The 24,189-nt window shown below is 44.3% G+C and overlaps 1 protein-coding gene across 1 annotated transcript; it reads right to left on the bottom strand.

The window, feature by feature from the left end:
- Positions 1-12,651: 12,651 nt before the first annotated feature.
- On the bottom strand, positions 12,652-20,257 carry LOC139536570 (glial cell line-derived neurotrophic factor-like). Its single transcript, XM_071337209.1, has 3 exons — positions 20,011-20,257; positions 18,286-18,516; positions 12,652-13,350 (listed from the first exon to the last, which is right to left on the bottom strand). Exons 2-3 carry the CDS (start codon positions 18,488-18,490, stop codon positions 12,776-12,778), a joined length of 780 nt encoding a protein of 259 aa, XP_071193310.1. The 5' UTR covers positions 18,491-18,516; positions 20,011-20,257; the 3' UTR covers positions 12,652-12,775.
- Positions 20,258-24,189: the final 3,932 nt, after the last annotated feature.

Here is a 24,189-nt window from a genome sequence, read left to right on the forward strand (position 1 = left end):
TGTTTAAAATATCCTTTAATTGCTGCTTTCACCTCACCCAGAAACTAGATAAGTGATGACAGTCAGCAGTGTTGTCCTAAATCTCCTGTCCAACCTGTAGATTGTCTATAATTATGTTAGTGTGAGGGAAAAAGCTACTTGGGTACAGTGCATGGATCACGTTTATGTTCATTACAATCCTCTGGAATGTAGCCTCTGGCTTTTACCCACCTTACAGTTTCATCTATATATTTCGTAGCTGACTATTTACCACCACAAACCAATGCTGGCACTAAGACCACACTCAACAATTTGTATACGCTACCGTTCAAAAGTTTGGGGTCACTTAGAAATGTCCTTGTTTTTGAAAGAAAATCAAATTTTTTGTCCATGTAAAATAACATCAAATTGATCAGAAATACAGTGAGACATTGTTAAGGTTGTAAATGACTATTGTAGCTGGAAACGGCAGATTCTTTATGAAATATCTACGTAGGCGTACAGAGGCCCATTATCAGCAACCATCACTCCTGTGTTCCAATGGCACATTGTGTTAGCTAATCCAAGTTTATAATTTTAAAAGGCTCATAAGAAAACCCTTTTGCAATTATGTTAGCACAGCTGAAAACTGGTGTTCTGATTAAAAACTGGCCTTCTTTAGACTAGTTGAGTATCTGGCGCATCAAATCAAATCAAGGTTTATTTGTCACGTACGCCGAATACAACAGGTATAGATAGACCTTACAGCGAAGTGCTTATTTACAGGCTCTAACCAACAGTGCGAATTTTAAGTAAAAAAAAGATATCAGGTGAAAAATAGATAAGTAAAGAAATAAAAACAACAGTAAAAAAGACAGTGAAAAATAACAGTAGCGAGGCTATATACAGGCACAGGTTAGTCGGGCTGATTGAGGTAGTATGTACATGTAGGTATGGTTAAAGTGACTATGCATATATGAAAACAGAGAGTAGCAGTCTTGTGAATGTTGACCTGTTTAAAGGTCTTATTCACGTCGGCTACGGAGAGCGTAAATACACAGTCGTCCGGAACAGCTGATGCTCTCATTCATGCCTCAGTGTTTCTTGCCTCGAAGCGAGCATAGAAGTGATTTAGCTCATCTGGTAGGCTTGTGTCACTGGGCAGCTCGCGGCTGTGCTTCCCTTTGTAGTCTGTAATAGTTTGCAAGCCCTGCCACATAAGACGAGCGTCAGAGCCGGTGTAGTACGATTCAATCTTAGCCCTGTACTGACGCTTTGCCTGTTTGATGGTTCGTCAGAGGGCATAGCAGGATTTTTTATAAGCTTCCGGGTTAGAGTCTCGCACCTTGAAAGCGGCGGCATTACCCTTTAGCTCAGTGCGAATGTTGCCTGTAATCCATGGCTTCTGGTTGGGGTATGTACGTGCAGTCACTGTGGGGACAAAGTCCTCAATGCACTTATTGATAAAGCCAGTGACTAATATGGTGTACTCCTCAATGTCATCGGAAGGATCCCAGAACATGTTCCAGTCTGTGATAGCAAAACAGTCCTATAGTTTAGCATCTGCTTCATCTGACCACTTTTTTATAGACTGAGTCACTGGTGCTTCCTGCTTTAATTTTAGCTTGTAAGCAGGAATCAGGAGGATAGAATTGTGGTCAGATTTACCAAATGGAGGGTGAGGGAGAGCTTTGTACGCGTCTCTGTGTGTGGAGTACAGGTGATCTACAATTTTTTTTCCCTCTGGTTGCATATTTTACATGTTGATAGAAAGCATTTGTGGGTTTGATTACAGGCTCAAAATGGCCAGAAACAAATAACTTTCTTCTGAAATTCACCAATCTATTATTTTTCTGAGAAATTAAGGCTAATTCATGCGAAAAATTTCCAAGAAACTGAAGATCTGTTACAACGCTGTGTACTACTCCCTTCACAGAACAGCGCAAACTGGCTCTATCCAGAATAGAAATAGGAGTACACAACTGAGCAAGAGGACAAGTACATTAGAGTGTCTAGTATAAGAAACAGATGCCGCACAAGTCCTCAACTGGCAGCTTCATTAAATAGTACCCGCAAAACACCAGTCTCAACGTCAACAGTGAAGAGGCGACTCCGAGATGCTGACCTTCTAGGCAGAGTTCCTCTGTCCAGTGTCTGTGTTATTTTGCCCATCTTAATCTTTTCTTGGTATTGTCCAGTCTGAGATATGGCTTTTTCTTTGCAACTCTGCATAGAAGGCCAGCATCCCGGAGTCGCCTCTTCACTGTTGACGTTGATACTGTCAGAAACATCTCAGGAAAGCTCCTGCATGCTCATCGTCCTCACCAGGGTCTTGACCTGACTACAGTTTGGCGTCGTAACAGACTTCAGTGGGCAAATGCTCACCTTCGATGGCCACTGGCACACTGGAGAAGTGTGCTCTTCACGGATGAATCCCAGTTGAAACTGTACCGGGCAGATGGCTGACGGTGTGTATAGCGTCGTGTGAGCAAGCGATTTGCTGATGTCAATGTTGTGAACAGAGTGCCCCATAATGGTGAAGGGTTATGGTATGGGCAGGCAGGCATAAGCTAGGGACAACGAACACAAATGCATTTTATTGATGGCAATTTGAATGCACATAGTTACAGTGACGACATCCTAAGGCTCATTGCCCTGCCATTCATCCTTTACCATCACCTCATGTTTCAGCATGATAATGCACGGCCCCATGTCGCAAGGATCTGTACACAATTCCTCAAAGCTGATAATGTTCCAGTTCTTCCATGGCCTGCACCTATTGAGGATGTTTGGGATGCTCTAGATTGACGTGTGTGACAGCGTGTTCCTGTTCCCGCAAATATCCAGAAACTTCGCACAGCCATTGAAGAGGGGTGGGACAACATTCCACAGACCACAATCAAGAGCCTGATCAACTCTATGTGAAGGAAATGTTGCGCTGCATGAGGCAAATGGTGATCACACCAGATACTGACTGGTTTTCTGATCCACTTACCTACTTAAAAAAAGGTGCATATCTGTATTCCCAGTCATGGGCCTAATGAATGTATTTAAATTGACTGATGTCCTTATATGAACTGTAACTCAGTAAGATCTTTGAAATTGTTGCATGTTGTGTTTATATTTTTGTTAAGTGTAGTTAGTCCGACGAGCTATTTGGTTAACTATCTGCATTGACCCTTTTTGCACTAACTTTTTTGACTCATCACATACTACTGTTTACCATCTGTCACTTTATTCCTAGTTATATCTACCTCAACTACCTTGTAGCCCTGCACATCGACTTAGTACTAGTACCCTGTGTATATAGCCAAGTTATCGTTACTCATTGTGTATCTATTAATACGTGATTTACTTTTCTATTATTTCTCTTTATTTCTCTCTGCGTTGTTGCGAAGGGCCCGTAAGTAAGCATCTCACTGTTAGTCCATACCTGTTGTTTACGAAGCATGTGACAAATACATTTGATTTGAGTTATGAGGGATTGAGAAGACCATTCAGGTTTGAGAAACATTACTTTAGTGTCTTTATAAAGTAGCAGTTCTCATTCACCAGTATGAATACCCAGTCCCCAGATTTTGTTAACGTTTTTAAGAAAACAGGCATGGAAAGGGTTAGTTTTGTCTTTCCTTAGTGAATCAAATAGCACTGTGAATCAAATTGTGCTGTGCTTTGTCCTGCACAATCATCCCAAGAGATCATGACTAGAAAGCGTGTTCTAAACACAAACCCCTGAAAACCGTAATGAGTCCCAAAGGAGCGTGGCTTAGCCAACCGCCAAGCCCTAAGGCCTAATCTTCTTGCCCAGCACTACTATTCCAAGGGGTGATGTCACCAGCCAGTGGCTGCAGCAGTGTCTGTTACCAGCCCAGGAATGCCAAATGTTAGAATGCAGGATCAGTGAGTGACGTAACAGTCCAGCAATGTCCAGTGGGATCATCTGCCTCTTTTAGTAGTGGGCAAAGGGTGTGTTTTGGGCTGGATGTGGCACTACAATCCGTATAAGTCATGGAGCAATCAGAGGATCAAATCTCTCCTCTGTCTTGGTCCCAGGTTTCTCCTCATCTCCTTGCCCCCAATCTTTGGCTTTTTTTATTGTTTTTTTGTTCAAAAGAGGGGCAGATTTTGGACTAAAGAAATGTGCTTTGTTGATGGTCCAGGCCTGAAGTCATCATAATCACACAGCTTGATGGACAGCTGTGTGTACATAATCAGGGCTTTCCTTTTATCCACTGGAAAAACCAAGGTACATAAACCCACCTTGCGGTGGATACACACTGGCAGAAATTGACTGACTCACGCCGCCTGTGCCATTTTCTCATCAGTGTTTACACATCTTCTCTGTGCGGTGGAAACATTTTCCCTGAGTGCCTCGATTTCCAGCATGGTGTCGCTTTCCAGCAAGCTTTTGTTTACCGTACAGACCTGGCCCCGGCATTCAGGAATACACAACAGGAGGAAGCAAAGCACTAGCGAGCCTCTCCTCCCACTAATCTATCCCTACAACCCCCTAACACACACCTAAAACCCTCAACCACCCCTCCCCTGACCCTCTCTATAAAACCTCAAACCTCCCCTGCCCTGACCCTCTCTATAAAACCTCAAACTCTTCCCTGACCCTCCCTATAAAACCTTAAACAATCCCTCCCCTGACTCTCCCTATAAAACCTCAAACCTCCCCTGCCCTGACCCTCTCTATAAAACCTCAAACCTCCCCTGCCCTGACCCTCTCTATAAAACCTCAAACTCTTCCCTTACCCTCCCTATAAAACCTTAAACCTTCCCTCCCCTGACTCTCCCTATAAAACCTCAAACCTCCCCTGCTCCTCCCTATAAAACCTTAAACCTCCCCTCCCCTGACCCTCCCTATAAAACCTTAAACCTCCCCTGCCCTGACCCTCCCTATAAAACCTCAAACCTCCACTGCCCCTCCCTATAAAACCTTAAACCTTCCCTCCCCTGATTCTCCCTATAAAACCTCAAACTCTTCCCTGACCCTCCCTATAAAACCTTAAACCTTCCCTCCCCTGACTCTCCCTATAAAACCTCAAACCTCCCCTGCCCCTCCCTATAAAACCTTAAACCTTCCCTCCCCTGACTCTCCCTATAAAACCTCAAACCTCCCCTGCCCTGACCCTCCCCTAAAACCTCAAACCTGCCATGACCCTCGTTATAACACCTCAAACCTCAAACCTGCCCTGACCCTCCCTATAAAACCTCAAACCTGCACTGACCCTCACCTATAACAACTCAAACCTGCCCTGCCCTGACCCTCCCTATAACACCTCAAACCTGCCCTGACCCTCCCTATAACACCTCAAACCTGCCCTGACTCTCCCTATAACACCTCAAACCTGCCCCTCCCTATAACACCTCAAACCTGCCCTGCCCTGCCCCTCCCTATAACACCTCAAACCTGCCCTGCCCCTCCCTATAACACCTCAAACCTGCCCTGCCCCTCCCTATAACACCTCAAACCTGCCCTGCCCCTCCCTATAACACCTCAAACCTGCCCTGACCCTCCCTATAACACCTCAAACCTGCCCTGCCCTGCCGCTCCCTATAAAACCTCAAACCTGCCCTGCCCCTCCCTATAACACCTCAAACCTGCCCTGCCCCTCCCTATAACACCTCAAACCTGCCCTGACCCTCCCTATAACACCTCCCCCGCCCTGACCCTCCCTATAACACCTCAAACCTGCCCTGACCCTCCCTATAAAACCTCAAACCTGCCTTGACCCTCCCTATAACACCTCCCCTGCCCTGACCCGCCCTGACCCTCCCTATAACACCTCAAACCTGCCCTGACCCTCCCTATAACACCTCAAACCTGCCCTGCCCTGACCCTCCCTATAACACCTCAAACCTGCCTTGACCCTCCCTATAACACCTCCCCCGCCCTGACCCTCCCTATAACACCTCAAACCTGCCCTGACCCTCCCTATAACACCTCAAACCTGCCCTGCCCCTCCCTATAACACCTCAAACCTGCCCTGCCCTGACCCTCCCTATAACACCTCAAACCTACCCTCCTCTAATATCTGTCCTTCAAGTGCTGATGGCAACCTCCCACGAGGTTATTCCACCATGAGAATTACTTTTGCACTCGCCTTTCTTACAATCTCAGAACAGGCTGCTTTCTCTTCCCCCTCAAATGTCTGTCAGGGAGAGACTACACATGGAGTACTTTGTTACGAAAGACCTTTCTTATAAACGACCAATAGGATTCTACAGAACTCGCACTGTATTTTGTATTGAGTAGCAATCAGACGCACAACATTTTGATAGAAACAAGTTTAATTCTGTAAAAAGTTATAAAATATTGTACAAAAATAAAATTTGTTGAGAGCTTTGGTTCAGTAACACAAAACAAGTGAGACATTACACCTTTTCTTTCACAGAGGCAATAACGACACAAACATAGGTCTGAAAACAAATAATGCAATTTTTTCTGCCTGCCTGGTGTTTGTACACTTTGCATGTTTATCTTCACAGAATAACTGGCGGAGTTATGAACACACAGGAAAAGATCACTGACTGTTGAGCAAACAACCATAAGACAGAGGGGTCAGTCAGTTAGTTCACACACACTTTAAAATATCGTGCAGAAGGGTAAGGGCCCAAGAGGCTGCTAGGTTGTCTCCAGAAGACTTACACAGAAATCCGATATTAAAGGGGAAGATGGTCCAAATGAAAAGTGTGCTGTGATAAAATGGTAGATTTTTCTCTGACAGTATTTGGCCTAAATTTCAGCTTGATGCCGTGGATTTGTTCTGTGTGCAGGGTGGATTAAGAGACTAAAGCTGTCTTTGATGCAGTTGGGTGAGCACAGGTACTCTGGTCCATAATCCATGCCCTTCATCAGGTCCTGGGTCTCCCTCTCTCTCTGTTTCCCTCAGAAGCTCCTCTCTATGATAATGGGACAAAGGCATAGCAGTAATATTATGCTCTTAAAGAATCCTCTGTTAGTGTTCCTTTCTGTTTAGTAGTTGTGTTGGGTGAGTGTATACTGTATGCTGTATAATGCTCACACTGAATGCCTGGTTACCCGGTGCTCCCCTCTCTCCCCTTCAGTGATGTCACAAACACTGTCTGTCTCTCTTTTTGTTGTACTGTCTGGTCTTAAGACGTACATTTCCTTACGTATTTATTTGGACAGTGAATCTAAATAATCTGTACATTTGTCCCTATACTCCAGCATTTGGGATTTGAGATCAAATTTTTCAGATGAGGTGAGAGTGCAAAATGTCACCTTTTATTTGAGGGTATATTCATACATATCTGTTTTACCGTTTAGAAATTAAATTACTTTGTAAGTAGTCCCCCCCTCCCCACACTTGAAGATATATATATTTTCACTTGTAGTGTATTAAAGTAGTCAAAAGTGTAGTATTTGTTCCCATATTCCTATCAAGTTTGTGACTCTACAAACTTGTTGGATGCATTTGTTTTGGTTATGTTACGGATTATGTTTTTCCCAATAGTAAATCATGTATTGTGTAATTTTGGAGTCACTTTTATTGTAAATAAGAATATAATGTGTTTCGGGAACACTTCTGCATTAATGTGGTTTCTAGCAATGATTACGGATAATCATGAATGAATCGTGAATAATGATGAGTGAGAAAGTTAGACATAAATGTCATACCCCCCCAAAAAATGCTAACCTCCTCTGTTGGTAAAGATGAGAGGTTCGCATGTCTTGGAAGTATGACATTTGTATCTCTAACTTTCTCATTGTGTGCTAGGAATATGGGACCAAATACAACATTTCTGACCACTTTAATACACATATGTGATTCTGTCCAAATATTTATGACACCTTCAAATGGGGGGACTAGATACATAGCGCTTTAATTTTTAAACGGATAAACAGAATGTCGGAAAATACCCTAAAATAAAAGGTGACATTCTGTACTGTCACCTCATATGAAATATTTGATCTCAAATTGAAAATGCTGGAGTATAGACCCAAATAAAAAGTTTAAGCTTCACTGTCCAAATAAATATGTAGGGGAGAGTGTGTCGGTTTGGCTAAGAGAGGCAGAGCCAAGATCGCCCTTAAATAGGTTTGGCTAAGAGAGGCAGAGCCAAGATCGCCCTTAAATAGGTTTGGCTAAGAGAGGCAGAGCCAAGATCGCCCTTAAATGGGTTTGGCTAAGAGAGGCAGAGCCAAGATCGCCCTTAAATAGGTTTGGCTAAGAGAGGCAGAGCCAAGATCGCCCTTAAATAGGTTTGGCTAAGAGAGGCAGAGCCAAGATCGCCCTTAAATGGGTTTGGCTAAGAGAGGCAGAGCCAAGATCGCCCTTAAATAGGTTTGGCTAAGAGAGGCAGAGCCAAGATCGCCCTTAAATAGGTTTGGCTAAGAGAGGCAGAGCCAAGATCGCCCTTAAATAGGTTTGGCTAAGAGAGGCAGAGCCAAGATCGCCCTTAAATAGGTTTGGCTAAGAGAGGCAGAGCCAAGATCGCCCTTAAATAGGTTTGGCTAAGAGAGGCAGAGCCAAGATCGCCCTTAAATAGGTTTGGCTAAGAGAGGCAGAGCCAAGATCGCCCTTAAATGGGTTTGGCTAAGAGAGGCAGAGCCAAGATCGCCCTTAAATAGGTTTGGCTAAGAGAGGCAGAGCCAAGATCGCCCTTAAATAGGTTTGGCTAAGAGAGGCAGAGCCAAGATCGCCCTTAAATGGGTTTGGCTAAGAGAGGCAGAGCCAAGATCGCCCTTAAATGGGTTTGGCTAAGAGAGGCAGAGCCAAGATCGCCCTTAAATGGGTTTGGCTAAGAGAGGCAGAGCCAAGATCGCCCTTAAATGGGTTTGGCTAAGAGAGGCAGAGCCAAGATCGCCCTTAAATGGGTTTGGCTAAGAGAGGCAGAGCCAAGATCGCCCTTAAATGGGTTTGGCTAAGAGAGGCAGAGCCAAGATCGCCCTTAAATGGGTTTGGCTAAGAGAGGCAGAGCCAAGATCGCCCTTAAATGGGTTTGGCTAAGAGAGGCAGAGCCAAGATCGCCCTTAAATGGGTTTGGCTAAGAGAGGCAGAGCCAAGATCGCCCTTAAATGGGTTTGGCTAAGAGAGGCAGAGCCAAGATCGCCCTTAAATGGGTTTGGCTAAGAGAGGCAGAGCCAAGATCGCCCTTAAATGGGTTTGGCTAAGAGAGGCAGAGCCAAGATCGCCCTTAAATGGGTTTGGCTAAGAGAGGCAGAGCCAAGATCGCCCTTAAATGGGTTTGGCTAAGAGAGGCAGAGCCAAGATCGCCCTTAAATGGGTTTGGCTAAGAGAGGCAGAGCCAAGATCGCCCTTAAATGGGTTTGGCTAAGAGAGGCAGAGCCAAGATCGCCCTTAAATGGGTTTGGCTAAGAGAGGCAGAGCCAAGATCGCCCTTAAATGGGTTTGGCTAAGAGAGGCAGAGCCAAGATCGCCCTTAAATGGGTTTGGCTAAGAGAGGCAGAGCCAAGATCGCCCTTAAATGGGTTTGGCTAAGAGAGGCAGAGCCAAGATCGCCCTTAAATGGGTTTGGCTAAGAGAGGCAGAGCCAAGATCGCCCTTAAATGGGTTTGGCTAAGAGAGGCAGAGCCAAGATCGCCCTTAAATGGGTTTGGCTAAGAGAGGCAGAGCCAAGATCGCCCTTAAATAGGTTTGGCTAAGAGAGGCAGAGCCAAGATCGCCCTTAAATGGGTTTGGCTAAGAGAGGCAGAGCCAAGATCGCCCTTAAATGGGTTTGGCTAAGAGAGGCAGAGCCAAGATCGCCCTTAAATGGGTTTGGCTAAGAGAGGCAGAGCCAAGATCGCCCTTAAATGGGTTTGGCTAAGAGAGGCAGAGCCAAGATCGCCCTTAAATGGGTTTGGCTAAGAGAGGCAGAGCCAAGATCGCCCTTAAATGGGTTTGGCTAAGAGAGGCAGAGCCAAGATCGCCCTTAAATGGGTTTGGCTAAGAGAGGCAGAGCCAAGATCGCCCTTAAATGGGTTTGGCTAAGAGAGGCAGAGCCAAGATCGCCCTTAAATGGGTTTGGCTAAGAGAGGCAGAGCCAAGATCGCCCTTAAATGGGTTTGGCTAAGAGAGGCAGAGCCAAGATCGCCCTTAAATGGGTTTGGCTAAGAGAGGCAGAGCCAAGATCGCCCTTAAATGGGTTTGGCTAAGAGAGGCAGAGCCAAGATCGCCCTTAAATGGGTTTGGCTAAGAGAGGCAGAGCCAAGATCGCCCTTAAATGGGTTTGGCTAAGAGAGGCAGAGCCAAGATCGCCCTTAAATGGGTTTGGCTAAGAGAGGCAGAGCCAAGATCGCCCTTAAATGGGTTTGGCTAAGAGAGGCAGAGCCAAGATCGCCCTTAAATGGGTTTGGCTAAGAGAGGCAGAGCCAAGATCGCCCTTAAATGGGTTTGGCTAAGAGAGGCAGAGCCAAGATCGCCCTTAAATGGGTTTGGCTAAGAGAGGCAGAGCCAAGATCGCCCTTAAATAGGTTTGGCTAAGAGAGGCAGAGCCAAGATCGCCCTTAAATGGGTTTGGCTAAGAGAGGCAGAGCCAAGATCGCCCTTAAATGGGTTTGGCTAAGAGAGGCAGAGCCAAGATCGCCCTTAAATGGGTTTGGCTAAGAGAGGCAGAGCCAAGATCGCCCTTAAATAGGTTTGGCTAAGAGAGGCAGAGCCAAGATCGCCCTTAAATGGGTTTGGCTAAGAGAGGCAGAGCCAAGATCGCCCTTAAATGGGTTTGGCTAAGAGAGGCAGAGCCAAGATCGCCCTTAAATGGTCTTAAGCACTGGTGTTCCAGTGGGAGTAGTGGGCTAAGCTGCATGTTAGAGGATTGTTTTCAAACCCCAGATCAGTAAGAAAAACCGGTGTGTCTGTCAAAGCAGAGACCACAGAGACAGAGACACTCCCAGGAACGCTAAATCCTACAGGGACAGTAACCACGATGCAGTTTGTGCCCAGACTTGGTGTAGAGCCAGGACCAGGCTGAAGGGTTGAGGGTAACAGACCCTGGCAGCCAAGTGTACATGCATACCATCAACTTCTGCACTGTGATGGCCAAAGGACAGTGGGTCCCTTTTCCACAGTCTAGTGTCAAGGTTTTTACTGACTGCTTCTATGATATCAGAGATTTTCTGTGCTACCATCACTCCTGGCTAGCTTTTATGTAGCATTTTGTAAAGCGTTTAGTAACACATTACTTTGCAAATGGTGTGATAGAAAGAGAATGTAAGTGAACTGAAAGCAGTGGGCCTGAAGGCTGGCCATATCCAACCTGTCCTGCACCACTTCTCTAGCAATGAGGTAATTTTGTTATTCTGTCTATAAAAAAGGAGGATGTCTTGAATTAATGTGGAGAGTATCATTGTAAGGAAAGCTACACAGCTCTCCGGGATAACCACTGGCAGTACGACTTTATGCCTAGAAAATAAACAATGAATGCAGGCTTTGTATGTTCCTTTGTAAACCAATAATGGCATGCCAAGATTTTGGCAGAAGTCTTGTTTACCCATCTACTTGGTTAGCGTGAGGAGTGAGGAGCAGCTGACTGGTGTCTCCCAGGCCCTCAGCCCCTAACGTCCCAGGCTGCTCGGCCCTCTCTGCTTTCCATTAGTGACAAATGAGGAACACTGTCAAAATCGCTCAAACCTGGCATCATTCAAAAGGATCGAAAGCAGAGATAAGATTTTTAAGTTTGAAAAAGTTTGGAATTGGTCCGCTCCACCCTGTCTCTTTCTCTCTGCGCCCCCTCTCTAAATCGATACCTTCTGTTATTCTCATAAATCTATGATGTTTTGGAATCGGCAGTGGGTTTAGGATTAACTACCATGGATTACAGATATAAACTGTACAGCATTTTCAAACTGAAGGATGAGTTTGATTAGTTATGGCTGCACCTTGAATCTGGTTGTTTCAGAACAATCTGATTCTACTTAAAAAACACATGCTCAACTTTGGTAACATCCGGGACAAAACAGAGCTCAAATAAATAAGAAAAACAAACATTTCTTTCATAAAATGGACTGCAATAAATAACAATAAGTTAATTCAATCTTAATAAATACATCTTGTGTGTGTGTATATACATATATATATATATATAAATTCTAAATATCTTGGATTTTACATCGATGTGTCGTACCAGACTGTCTGTCTCTTTGCTATAGGACTAAACCAGTCAACAGGTTCCCTCGTTCATTGTGAATGTAAACTTTAAGCTCCAGTCTGTGCAGTGAAACCAGAACACTCTGGACTGCAGCTGGAAATACTCGTCAAGAAGAGTTCTGCTCTCATTGTATTCCTCATGATCTGACTATGGAAAAATAGACGTTTTTGAGGAACAATATCCTGAATTCCTCTGATTCCGTCTCAGCAGCTCCATTGCAGGCAAGCCTGTGAGTGTAACAGCATGGTTCCACAGGGAAATGAGAGCGTATCCCCCTGTAGGCATCCAAGAACGTGATCCAATCATGAAGTGAATACTGAGCTGAATTGACAACGTCTCTTTTAAAGACCGTTACGCTGAATTTCTAAGTAATTTAAATTCTATGTAATTATAGCATAGAGTCCCTTCTCCACTGTGACCTGAACTGGGCTATGAATCAGCCTAATTACTGGAGGTTTGGGGACCACACCATCCCTGTTCACCCCACAGCAGCCTCTCAGGAGTGGGACATAGGACATGCTAATACTGTCCATGGTTCCTAAGACACCACTGGAGTGGACTGTATCCGTCTCATGTTCCCTTCTTTTCCCATGTGTGCCTTCATTCCAAGAGGCAGTACCAGCCTCTGAGAGGCTTTATGTTACTGCTCCTTCTCCTTTCTGTCTGTCAGCCTTTCTTTCATTCGTCTCACCCAGAGTCAGACACAGCCACATTTGCGGGCGGAATGCTTCCGCAGAATGTGGTAGTCCTCGTTGTTGTCATCCAGGAATGACAGATCATCGTCAAACGTGATTGGTCGACAGCAGGTGCGGGAGGGTGTGTCCTTGACCAGCTTCTTGTTGTGGGTGAGGTTGTTGAGGATTTTGTCATAGTTGGTTTCTGCATCTGAACAAGGGCCGCTGCAGTACCGGAAGATCAGTTCCTCTTTGGTCCGGTAGCCCAACCCTAAGTCTGTGACATTGAGATGGACCTCTTTTAGCAAGCAGCCTCGGCCTTCAACCGGCTTCATCCACTGCTCCCCTCTTTCACTGCTCCTCCCTTTTCCCCCTCGCCCCCGACCCTTCTTCTCCCCACGTCCTCCTCTCCCCTCTCCTCTCCCTCCCCCTCTTCGGTCTGTGTTTGCTGCTCCTCTCTGTCTCCCCTGCTCTCTCTGCTCCCTCCTTCCCTTTGAGCCGCCGGCAGGCTCTGATGATCTTCTCAGTCTGCCAATGGTAGCCTTGATAAAATCCATTACATCCTCAAACTGGTCCGGATATGGGCCTGTGATGTCATCTTTAAGAGAGAGAGGATGCAAAGAGGAAATGACTGATAATGCAATAAAATGACAACACATAGAGTCGTAATAAACTATACAGGTAAAAATAGTAATGACAACAATTTGAATGTTATTGAGCATCCCCATAACAAAGTAGCAATGCTTCGATAACTGTAACAGTTGACAGTGCCATACAGAAGATTGTTTTAGTCTTCCTCAGTCATTTTAGGCAGAGCCATATATTAAGAGTTCAGCCAGGTTTTATTCTCTCCATGTTGGTGATGTAACAATATGTCAGTGCCTCTGACCGTTCCCTATGAAATGACCCGCCGCAAACAAGCAAAACAGAGTAGCGAATTTAACAGAGGTTTTTATTGATTGGAATTGGGGATAATGTGTCTCCAAGTCGGTACTGTGTTGTGGTGTCAACAAATTGCATATTGTCTTTCACTGGACATCTTCATAGGTTTTGAAACTATGAGAGATAAACAGTACAGCATCAATTATCACTTAGCTACGGCTATGGAGGAGAAAGTGGCGCTCTTAGAACGTTCAGACACAAACCGTATTGGCACAAGTCTTCTCTAAATATGACTCTGATCTTAGTTATAGGTCTTGGAATGGACTTCGCCGTCTCTTTCCCTTTTAAAACATTGAATCAGAGTTTATAGCACCTCTTGAAGGGAATCATACGGAATGTGACATTGAGTTAGAGCAGATCTCTCAGAGCACCTATTCTGCTTCAAATTCAAAACATGCAGGGAGCCCTCTGCCCTCTGCAGAGGGGAACAAGAAGAGACCCAGAGAGTCCTTTGATCCTTATGTAATACATGTTGATTCTATTATAGTGTAAACCCCCTCCTGCTCCACAGCGCATAAGCATCTTGCAAGCCACTCAGAAGATCACAGAAAACAATATTGTGAAATGACTCAATTAGTATGACACTATTACCCAACAGCAATCAGGTGTATGATGTTTTTCTGATGTTTTAATGTGCGTGTATGTTTGTGCATCTGTGTATTTGGTCGGTGGAGGTAAGGTTAGTAGAGGGGCTATGCTGGCCTTGACATGTTTACTCCAGGCCTCAGTTGACTGGTCTGTGTGTGGTGGGCACAGGGCCGCCAGACAGGTTCTGTAGTGTGTCTGTCAGGCAGGTGGAGGTGTCAGTAACCCAGCCTCTCTATGGTGGTGGGTGTCACCTGTCTCACCTGTTCCACTACCAGGGTACAGGTAATCTGATCCACCCAGGTCCAAAGCTGATTGGGCCGTATTGGGTGAGCCAGGAGCCAATCTGTTTAGACACCCTGTGCCCTTTTGATTTAGACACCTCCTATTGTGTGGCTATCAGCTGATACACTATAGAGCAGACAGACAGGGGTAGGTACTATTCTATGCCAGCTGACAGACAGGGGTAGGTACTATTCTATGCCAGCTGACAGACAGGGGTAGGTACTATTCTATGCCAGCTGACAGACAGGGGTAGGTACTATTCTATGCCAGCTGACAGACAGGAGTAGGTACTATTCTATGCCAGCTGACAGACAGGAGTAGGTACTATTCTATGCCAGCTGACAGACAGGAGTAGGTACTATTCTATGCCAGCTGACAGACAGGTGTAGGTACTATTCTATGCCAGCTGATAGACAGGGGTAGGTACTATTCTATGCCAACTGACAGACAGGGGTAGGTACTATTCTATGCCAGCTGACAGACAGGGGTAGGTACTATTCTATGCCAGCTGACAGACAGGAGTAGGTACTATTCTATGCCAGCTGACAGACAGGGGTAGGTACTATTCTATGCCAGCTGACAGACAGGGGTAGGTACTATTCTATGCCAGCTGACAGACAGGTGTAGGTACTATTCTATGCCAGCTGACAGACAGGAGTAGGTACTATTCTATGCCAGCTGACAGACAGGTGTAGGTACTATTCTATGCCAGCTGACAGACAGGTGTAGGTACTATTCTATGCCAGCTGACAGACAGGTGTAGGTACTATTCTATGCCAGCTGACAGACAGGGGTAGGTACTATTCTATGCCAGCTGACAGACAGGAGTAGGTACTATTCTATGCCAGCTGACAGACAGGTGTAGGTACTATTCTATGCCAGCTGACAGACAGAGGTAGGTACTATTCTATGCCAGCTGACAGACAGGTGTAGGTACTATTCTATGCCAGCTGACAGACAGGTGTAGGTACTATTCTATGCCAGCTGACAGACAGGAGTAGGTACTATTCTATGCCAGCTGACAGACAGGAGTAGGTACTATTCTATGCCAGCTGACAGACAGGGGTAGGTACTATTCTATGCCAGCTGACAGACAGGAGTAGGTACTATTCTATGCCAGCTGACAGACAGGAGTAGGTACTATTCTATGCCAGCTGACAGACAGGAGTAGGTACTATTCTATGCCAGCTGACAGACAGGAGTAGGTACTATTCTATGCCAGCTGACAGACAGGAGTAGGTACTATTCTATGCCAGCTGACAGACAGGAGTAGGTACTATTCTATGCCAGCTGACAGACAGGAGTAGGTACTATTCTATGCCAGCTGACAGACAGGAGTAGGTACTATTCTATGCCAGCTGACAGACAGGAGTAGGTACTATTCTATGCCAGCTGACAGACAGGTGTAGGTACTATTCTATGCCAGCTGACAGACAGGTGTAGGTACTATTCTATGCCAGCTGACAGACAGGTATAGGTACTATTCTATGCCAGCTGACAGACAGGGGTAGGTACTATTCGATGCCAGCTGACAGACAGGTGTAGGTACTATTCTATGCCAGCTGACAGACAGGTATAGGTACTATTCTATGCCAGCTGACAGACAGGGGTAGGTACTATTCTATGCCAGCTGACAGACAGGTGTAGGTACTATTCTATGCCAGCTGACAGACAGGTGTAGGTACTATTCTATGCCAGCTGACAGACAGGTATAGGTACTATTCTATGCCAGCTGACAGACAGGGGTAGGTACTATTCTATGCCAGCTGACAGACAGGGGTAGGTACTATTCTATGCCAGCTGACAGACAGGTGTAGGTACTATTCGATGCCAGCTGACAGACAGGTGTAGGTACTATTCTATGCCAGCTGACAGACAGGTGTAGGTACTATTCTATGCCAGCTGACAGACAGGGGTAGGTACTATTCTATGCCAGCTGACAGACAGGGGTAGGTACTATTCTATGCCAGCTGACAGACAGGTGTAGGTACTATTCTATGCCAGCTGACAGACAGGTATAGGTACTATTCTATGCCAGCTGACAGACAGGTGTAGGTACTATTCTATGCCAGCTGACAGACAGGGGTAGGTACTATTCTATGCCAGCTGACAGACAGGTGAAGTGTTCTGCAGCAAAACTGCCCAGAATACAGAAACACCTCCTGGCTCTCCCATGCACCTGTTTCAAACGTTCTCTAGAATCATGTTTTTATGATTTAGAGATCAGCTCTGAAGCCTGCCAGTGTAAAGCTCCACTGAGACCAAAGTGAAGTCCTGACAAGGATCCGACAGGGACCAAATATTATTTACTATTAAAAACTTCATCAGTTTTCTAGCCTAGTTGTGCATGCTCCAGAAGCCTTGTACATGTTTTCTGTCCTACAGACACAAGTATCTCTAGAGGCTGTGGATCAGCTGCAGAGACACTTGCCTCCAAAGATTACTTGGAATGGGTACAAGATTCATCGCTTACCACAGACATTGCAACTGAAACAAAAGGCCAAAACCTCCCATTGAGTTCCAGGGTTGTTTACACCTTGGTGCATTGTTAATGGTCTTACGTTACGGAACAGGCCGAGGAGATGTCACTCACCGCCACTAACTGAATATGAGGTGAGGGGGAAACATTTCTCTGGTCTGAATGTTCCATGTCTCATCTACAGCTTATACTGTATAATGACAAGACAGGTTCATGCTCTTTCAAACAAATTGAATTCCTCACCCTCACAGCTGCTAAAATGAACATAAATACAATATTGAGCTTTCCCTTATTGCTTCTTACTCGCCGTATAGTCCATTCTTTCTCCTGTGATTGGCATCTGTTTTGCAGTTCCTCTACTGTAACTTGGTTGGAGGAGGGGGGGGGGGGTGCTTTGTTTTCCTGACAGAGAGAGGGCACAGATCCTGCAGTCCCAGAGAGGCAGGGTTGAAGATAAACAAGGCAGTAGGAATGTCAGTGCTCAACTCTGTTTAGGACTGAGGCGCTGCAGTCACTATTTCTTGCTCCTTCTGCCGCATGGATTTTTTGACCCCAGCGTGATGCTGGCCACAGCAGCAGAGAAGGCTGCTCAAACCTGCTGTTAGACAAACTACTGCTCCTCCTCTGAATCAGGCACTCAGCAGGATTCATCAATGACTGGTCTGGCCTCTGTTCAAGGGCGCTTCACACTATCAGGCGTCAATTACATTGACTGCTGTCCCTTTATTTGGGATAAGCTTGCCTTGCTACAATGTGGTTCATAGCAAAAGGTAGTAGCTTCCAAGACTTTAACCGACCAAAATCCAAGTGTAACCCCAGAGAGCCTGTTCTTACAAGGGGAGCACCCCTGATGCAATATGTAACACATGGCAACCTATGGCCATGGTTAACAGATATGTATCCTCTCTGTTTGGGTTACATGTTTGGACTGAATGTAGCACATTTGTTTTGGTAATCAGGCAATTTGAACACACTGAGTACCAAACAATACATGGTATGTTTAATGTATGGTGTGTCACACTCTTTAAACCCATATTCACTTCAAGAAACTGAGAACCAGTTGAGGACTGAGTACTGCAGTCACATTTATGCTCCGGTTTTGCAACAGAGTCTCATCAAACAACTTTAATAGTCTTCTATAAGAAATAATCATTTTCCTGAAGATGGTCTGATCTTATGCAGAAGAAAGTATATTTGAAACTTCAGCAGGTGATAAAACAATGCATCAGAATCTTTACTTACATTTGTCCTCCATGGAAATCTCTTGCAGGCTGTGAGACTCCGACTGGAACTCTGGCTCTGGTTCCTCCACAGACGGGGACAGAGAATCACTGTACCGATCCGAGTAGTGAGCTCTTTTGGCAGGCTGAAGGTTTTGGTAGAGGGGGCGTGTGGAGACGGAGCTCAGGAGCAACAAACACGTGGCCAAAACATCCCATAACTTCATCTTAGACTCAGTTCCTATGAAGGAATCTGCAAGAAAACGAGACGGATGTGTGAGTTGGATAATAATAATAATCAAACATTTCCGAATTGGATTGAACTATCAATATAAGTGTAGGCTGTAGACACAGTGCCAAAAGGGGGTTCGTTTGGTAATCTTTCAATAGCGAGAACTGGAAAATATTACAAGTCGATAAAATGTATAAAAATGCTGGGCAGGCCATTATTTTGGCTACCATGGCTATGCCCCCATAGGATGACAATGCCTCTATCCACACGGCACGAGAGGTCCCTGAATAGTTTGATGAGCATAACAACAATGTAAACCATATGTCATGGCCGTCTCAGTCACCAGATCTCAACACAATTGAATACTTATGGGAGATTCTGGAGCGGCGCCTGGGACAACGCTTTCCACCATGGTCAACAAAACACCAAATGATGGAATTTCTCGTGGAAGAATTGAGGTCTCCGATAGAGTTCCACTCTTGTAGAATCTATGCCAAGGTGCATTGAAGCTGTTCTGGCTGGTGGTGGCCCAACGCCCTATTAAGAAACTTTATGTTGGTGTTTATTTTGTCAGTTACCTGTAGTTATTTGTATGACGTTTTGTTGGCTAACTGGGGTTCCAAATTAACAAACTTCAGAGAGCATTATTTACATTGTATCAAATTTGATATTTTTCCATTTACAGGTCAAATATGTCTAGAAGGTTATAAACACTATATGTAACTATAAACTGTTACCACATGGTATTTAGGTTTAAATAGCCTAGATATAATCTATTAATTTAATTTAATACATGACTATCCTATTACTTTAGGGACCTCCATAGATTCTGCATGATACAAATATTGATAATCACAATATTTTTTTAATGATTGTTTTTGTGCCAAGATATTTCTGGATGTCCATGAATTTCCATTCTGGCCCAAACAACACCTCGATTACAACTAATTTTAGACCTTATTTCAAAGATAATTTATGAGTGCGTGTTACTGAAATGGGTGGCCGTCCAGGCATAGGGTGCGCCTTTACTCCAAAATGTGTTTATGGACACACCATGCATAGCGCATTGGCTACTGTCCAGCAGAAAGGCTACACTAGCCCAAATGTTGACATGAATTCGCCAGATGGTGAATCCCTGGCCAATTAATTCTTACCTGGACTCTTGTTAATTAAGCATTGTTTGCAGCTAAAGTTTGTCCATTTTTAATAGGCTTCATGCATTAAATAAATTGCTTCCAATTGTGCAGCTAACACCGCCAAAATGGTATACACAGCTAGTGCATAGTGTGTATATGCTATTAGAAAACGGCCCTTTTTTACATGTTTGATGCATTTGTCCTTTCAAAGATAATCGTTGATGAATGCTTTTTTGTATTTTGTAGGCTAGACATTCAGAATGTCCGATAGCCTCAAAATGAATGTATCAATATTATAGGTATACGACAGCCTACACACATGCATCTAAATTACTCAATACTACTGAACAACCAATAACTGTGAATGTACTGTGCTTACCTTAAATCTGGCCCTTGCAGACCTGCAATTGGTATCAGTATTAAAATCCAACACACAGCGATGCATTTAACGTTCCGTGTTGCGTCAGAAGCAGGTCTAGTTGTATCCAAAGGATATATTCAGACTGTAAAGTTTTATCTGATCACATATACAACATCCGATGCGTTCATCCGATGCGTTTAATGTAATTTACAATGTAAAAATGACCCTGAAAATGAATGCAACAAGGCTTGATGAGTGACTTCTCGTATACAGAGCAGCCAACCATGTGTCTGCCCACAAGTAGGCTACGCGCTGGAGTGACTGGCTGGCCAAAGTGCCGCTGCGCTCTCTCTCCAGGCGCTCAGTCGCAAACTAATTGGATTCTGGTTTCCACATTGGATATCCGAGAAAGATCCAACATCACCAACTGCAAGGAGTCAAATGAAGACATCGGCTCTCCCGACGCAGGAAGTGGACCAGTTCGCCAAAGCCGAGGCGCAGGGAAACGTACAGAAAACTCGCGTTAGAGACACCGTTAACTGTTACTTTTGACCTTTTTCACGAGAGAAAATGTAATAAATAAGGTTCGTAACATCCACCAGAGCAACATGTATGATCATGAAGATTTACGCAATGTTTTCATATCCCCAATGTATTCTAATAAAAAATGAGGGCAATGATGTGTATTCTCCATTATATCCAAGGTGTCCGCGTGAGGAGTGAGATGGCTGTCCACATGCGGGCTCTGCAGGCTGGCACTGGCAGTACAGATGTGCAGCTGTCTGCGCATTACACCATACCGGGCGCAGAGAGCGGTTTGGATAGATTTATAGCTTTAAGCGCGCTGACGTTTCGAAGTGTCCGCCCTTCTTTTCTCGACCTCTGCACGACCAAACAGTAAGTAGAGACAGAAGTCCACTCCAACACACATCTCCAAACCACCCCTGGCACTCCATTTGCTGGGTCGCAGTTTTGGGATGTCTTGAGGATTATGTCACTCTCCTGATGTCCTCGGGTTAGATTTCAGTAATGCGGAAGGCGATTTGGAGACATTTGGTTGCGATACATGTTCCTTGCCTACACTGATCTTCACCGCGCGCGCTGGGTGTCGGGTTCGGTCTGGTGGCTACACACAGCTCAAATTAGGATGCTCACCACTCTTATTTACTAGGACACACTTGTAAATACATGTGATGGACATTTGGGCAGAAAGGTGTACATGTATAAATAACGACTTTTAACATTTTACTTATATGGCAAACTATATAATTCTCCATAATTGAAATGCACATGTAGAATACTCATAACTATTCAGAAGCACGCTATAGGTCGCAGCAAATGGTCACTTAATAACCCGTGTTTGGTGTCGTTATCCCTGCAGGGGTCTATGTGGGCTACAATAGAGGCACCAGAAGCCTTCTGGGATGTGGCACCTGAGAGGCCTGGTCCATTAGCCCTCATCATTTACACTCAACAATCTCCTTTCATCTTTAGGAGAGCCAAATTCCTCCTGGTTTAACCCAACTGTTTATGAATTTATGTGAATTTAGTATTGATGAGTTAGAAGGTACCTGACACCCCCACCCCCCAAAAAACATCATTATAGAAAAAAACGTCCAAATACAGCACACGTGTTTTATTAGAGAGAGAAGGACTTCGTTTCTGTTTGACAGGCAAATTACAGAGGGAAATTTCTGAATGTCGACAAAAGGGATGCAAATCCTACTGTTGACACTGTAAATCCAAAGTGACTGGTGATATGATTTAGCTTGTTTAGATCATGCATTGGTATTAAAGGTGCGTACTTGTTAGCTCCAGGACTGGAATATCATGTCAATACATGCATTCTCTAATATGGTTTTGCCTTGGTTATCCTGTGTCCTCTTGGTATTGAGTCCTTTCTACATACACACAATACTGTAGATTCCTCACTGGCATGTTCTCTTCTGAAGCTATGCATTTCATTGTTGCTATATCATTAACAGACTGTGAGTAATGGGTGCACCAATAACCTGTCAAGAGTCATACAATTGTCTAAATCCATATAATGTAGGTGTAAAGACACCTATGACTGACTGTGTGCTGCTTACTACATCTCATAATTATGCCTAAACCACAGGATAACTATTTTTGCTCAGTGAATCACTTTTAAGTGTTGTGTCTGTGTAAGAATGTAGGATGTTTCAAAAGCCAAGGGAGGGATATCCTCTACCAAGGTGCAGTACAACATAATCATTGAATAACCAGTAGTTTATAAGTGCAGGTGCAGGCTAAGGGAGTATATGACACAAAAACACTTTTCCAAAAACTATAGGAAATTGACTTACAGAAGATGGGTGGGATTATTCTTATTTGCATTCCCAGTATCTTCTCTCCTCTGTCCATGGTACATCCCTTTCTTGATGTTAACTACAAGCATTTGCAGAACCCCACTGGCCTGCTTTAACTCCATTGTCTAGAACCTTAAAACAAATAGGGGTCAAAAGTGACCTATTCTGCCTGTGCTTACTCTGATGCTGAGAGGTTATGGCCTACATCTGCACCCTGGATCAAGTTAATACACCTAAACAGTATAGTCTCCCATCCACTAGCTCTACATGTGCTTAATCTCAGGATGATCTGTATTCACTATTCATTTCTGTTGGTATTCCAAATGGTTGTTTGATGCCGTCAGTCACTAATTGATTCACTAATTGATTCATGTCATGTTACAGGATTAAAGGTTGATAGTCAGGTTTTTTATTGTCACATACACACCGGATAGGTGCAGTGAAATGTGGTCTTCTACAGCGTTCGCCATAGTAGTACAGCACCCTTGGAGCAAATTAGGGTTAAAGGGATACTTCGGGATTTTGGCAATGAGGCCACTTATCTACTTCCCAGAGTCAGATGAACTCGTGGATACCATTTTTGTCTCTGCATGCAGTTTAAAGGAAGTTGCTAACTAGCTCTAGCGTAATTGCTAACTAGCGTTAGCGCAATGACTGGAAGTCTATGTGCTAGCATGCTGCTGTAGTAGATACTCATTACCCTTTGTCTTCAAGTCATTGCTCTAACTAATGCTAGTTAGGATTGGCTCATGAAACAACCTATAAGTTCCTTCATGCTGGACACAGAGACATAAACATGGTATCTAGAGGTTCATTTGACTATAAAGGGCTTCATTGTCAAAATCCCAAGTATCCCTTTAAGTGCCTTGCTCAAGGGCACATAAATAGTGTTGACAGTAAAAGATGGCGGAAACCATGCGATCTCAACTACAGGCTGATACAAGTACCATGTGTCTGTGGGTGAATCTGTTGACATTTGAAGTGAGGCACTTATTCCATAGTGAAGTCCTATCCCCTGCTTCTCCATTGAGATCGCATTATATTTAAAGGTCCAATGCAGCCGTTTTATCTTAATATCAAATCATTTCTGGGTAACAATTAAATTAAGTATCTTACCGTGATTTTTTACAATTAAAATGGTCAAAAACAAACAAAAATATCTTCTTAGCAAAAGTGAAATTTCTCAAACAAGAATTTTGCTAGGACTGTCTGGGAGTGGTTTGAGTTGGGAAGGGAAAACTGAAAATTAGCTGTTATTGGCAGAGAGGTTAGGAACTCTTTTTTATTAGTCTATTAACTAATTTACCGCTTGGTGATGTCACCATGGAAGGCAAAAACTCCCTCTCATCAAAACAGGCAGACAGTTCGGGCGTTCTTTTCAAACAGCTGTTACACTAAAAGGGCATAATCACAATTTTCACAATTTCACATTATTTACATTTACATTTAAGTCATTTAGCAGACGCTCTTATCCAGAGCGACTTACAAATTGGTGCATTCACCTTATGATATCCAGTGGAACAACCACTTTACAATAGTGCATCTAACTCTTTTAAGGGGGGGGGGGGGGGGGGGGGGTTAGAGGGATTACTTTATCCTATCCTAGGTATTCCTTAATTGCAACCTCATAGTGTGGAAATATATATAAATACAAGAAATCACGTTTTTGACTGCACTAGACCTTTATGCGGTGCAGTCATAATTGGCGCACTGCCCAGTCCCCCTGATTTAGGTCTCGCCGTGAGAATCACTTTAACTGTCTCTTTCTTGCTCTGTTTCCTCTGGGCATTATTGACTGTCAGAGCTGTGTGTGCCTGTGTCTGTGCTGCTCTGGGTTTGCCAAATGTTTGGCTTGGTGTTGGTGCCT

The sequence above is a fragment of the Salvelinus alpinus genome, chromosome 1 (genome assembly GCF_045679555.1).
Source record: "Salvelinus alpinus chromosome 1, SLU_Salpinus.1, whole genome shotgun sequence".
Taxonomy (NCBI): domain Eukaryota; kingdom Metazoa; phylum Chordata; class Actinopteri; order Salmoniformes; family Salmonidae; genus Salvelinus; species Salvelinus alpinus.

Excerpts from the sequence above, each read along its gene's own strand:
- LOC139536570 (XM_071337209.1), bottom strand. The coding sequence starts at position 18,490 with ATGAAGTTATGGGATGTTTTGGCCACGTGTTTGTTGCTCCTGAGCTCC. Across the intron at positions 13,351-18,285 it reads GATTTCCATGGAGGACAAAT|ATGACATCACAGGCCCATAT; the intron begins GTAAGTAAAGAT and ends TCTCTCTTAAAG.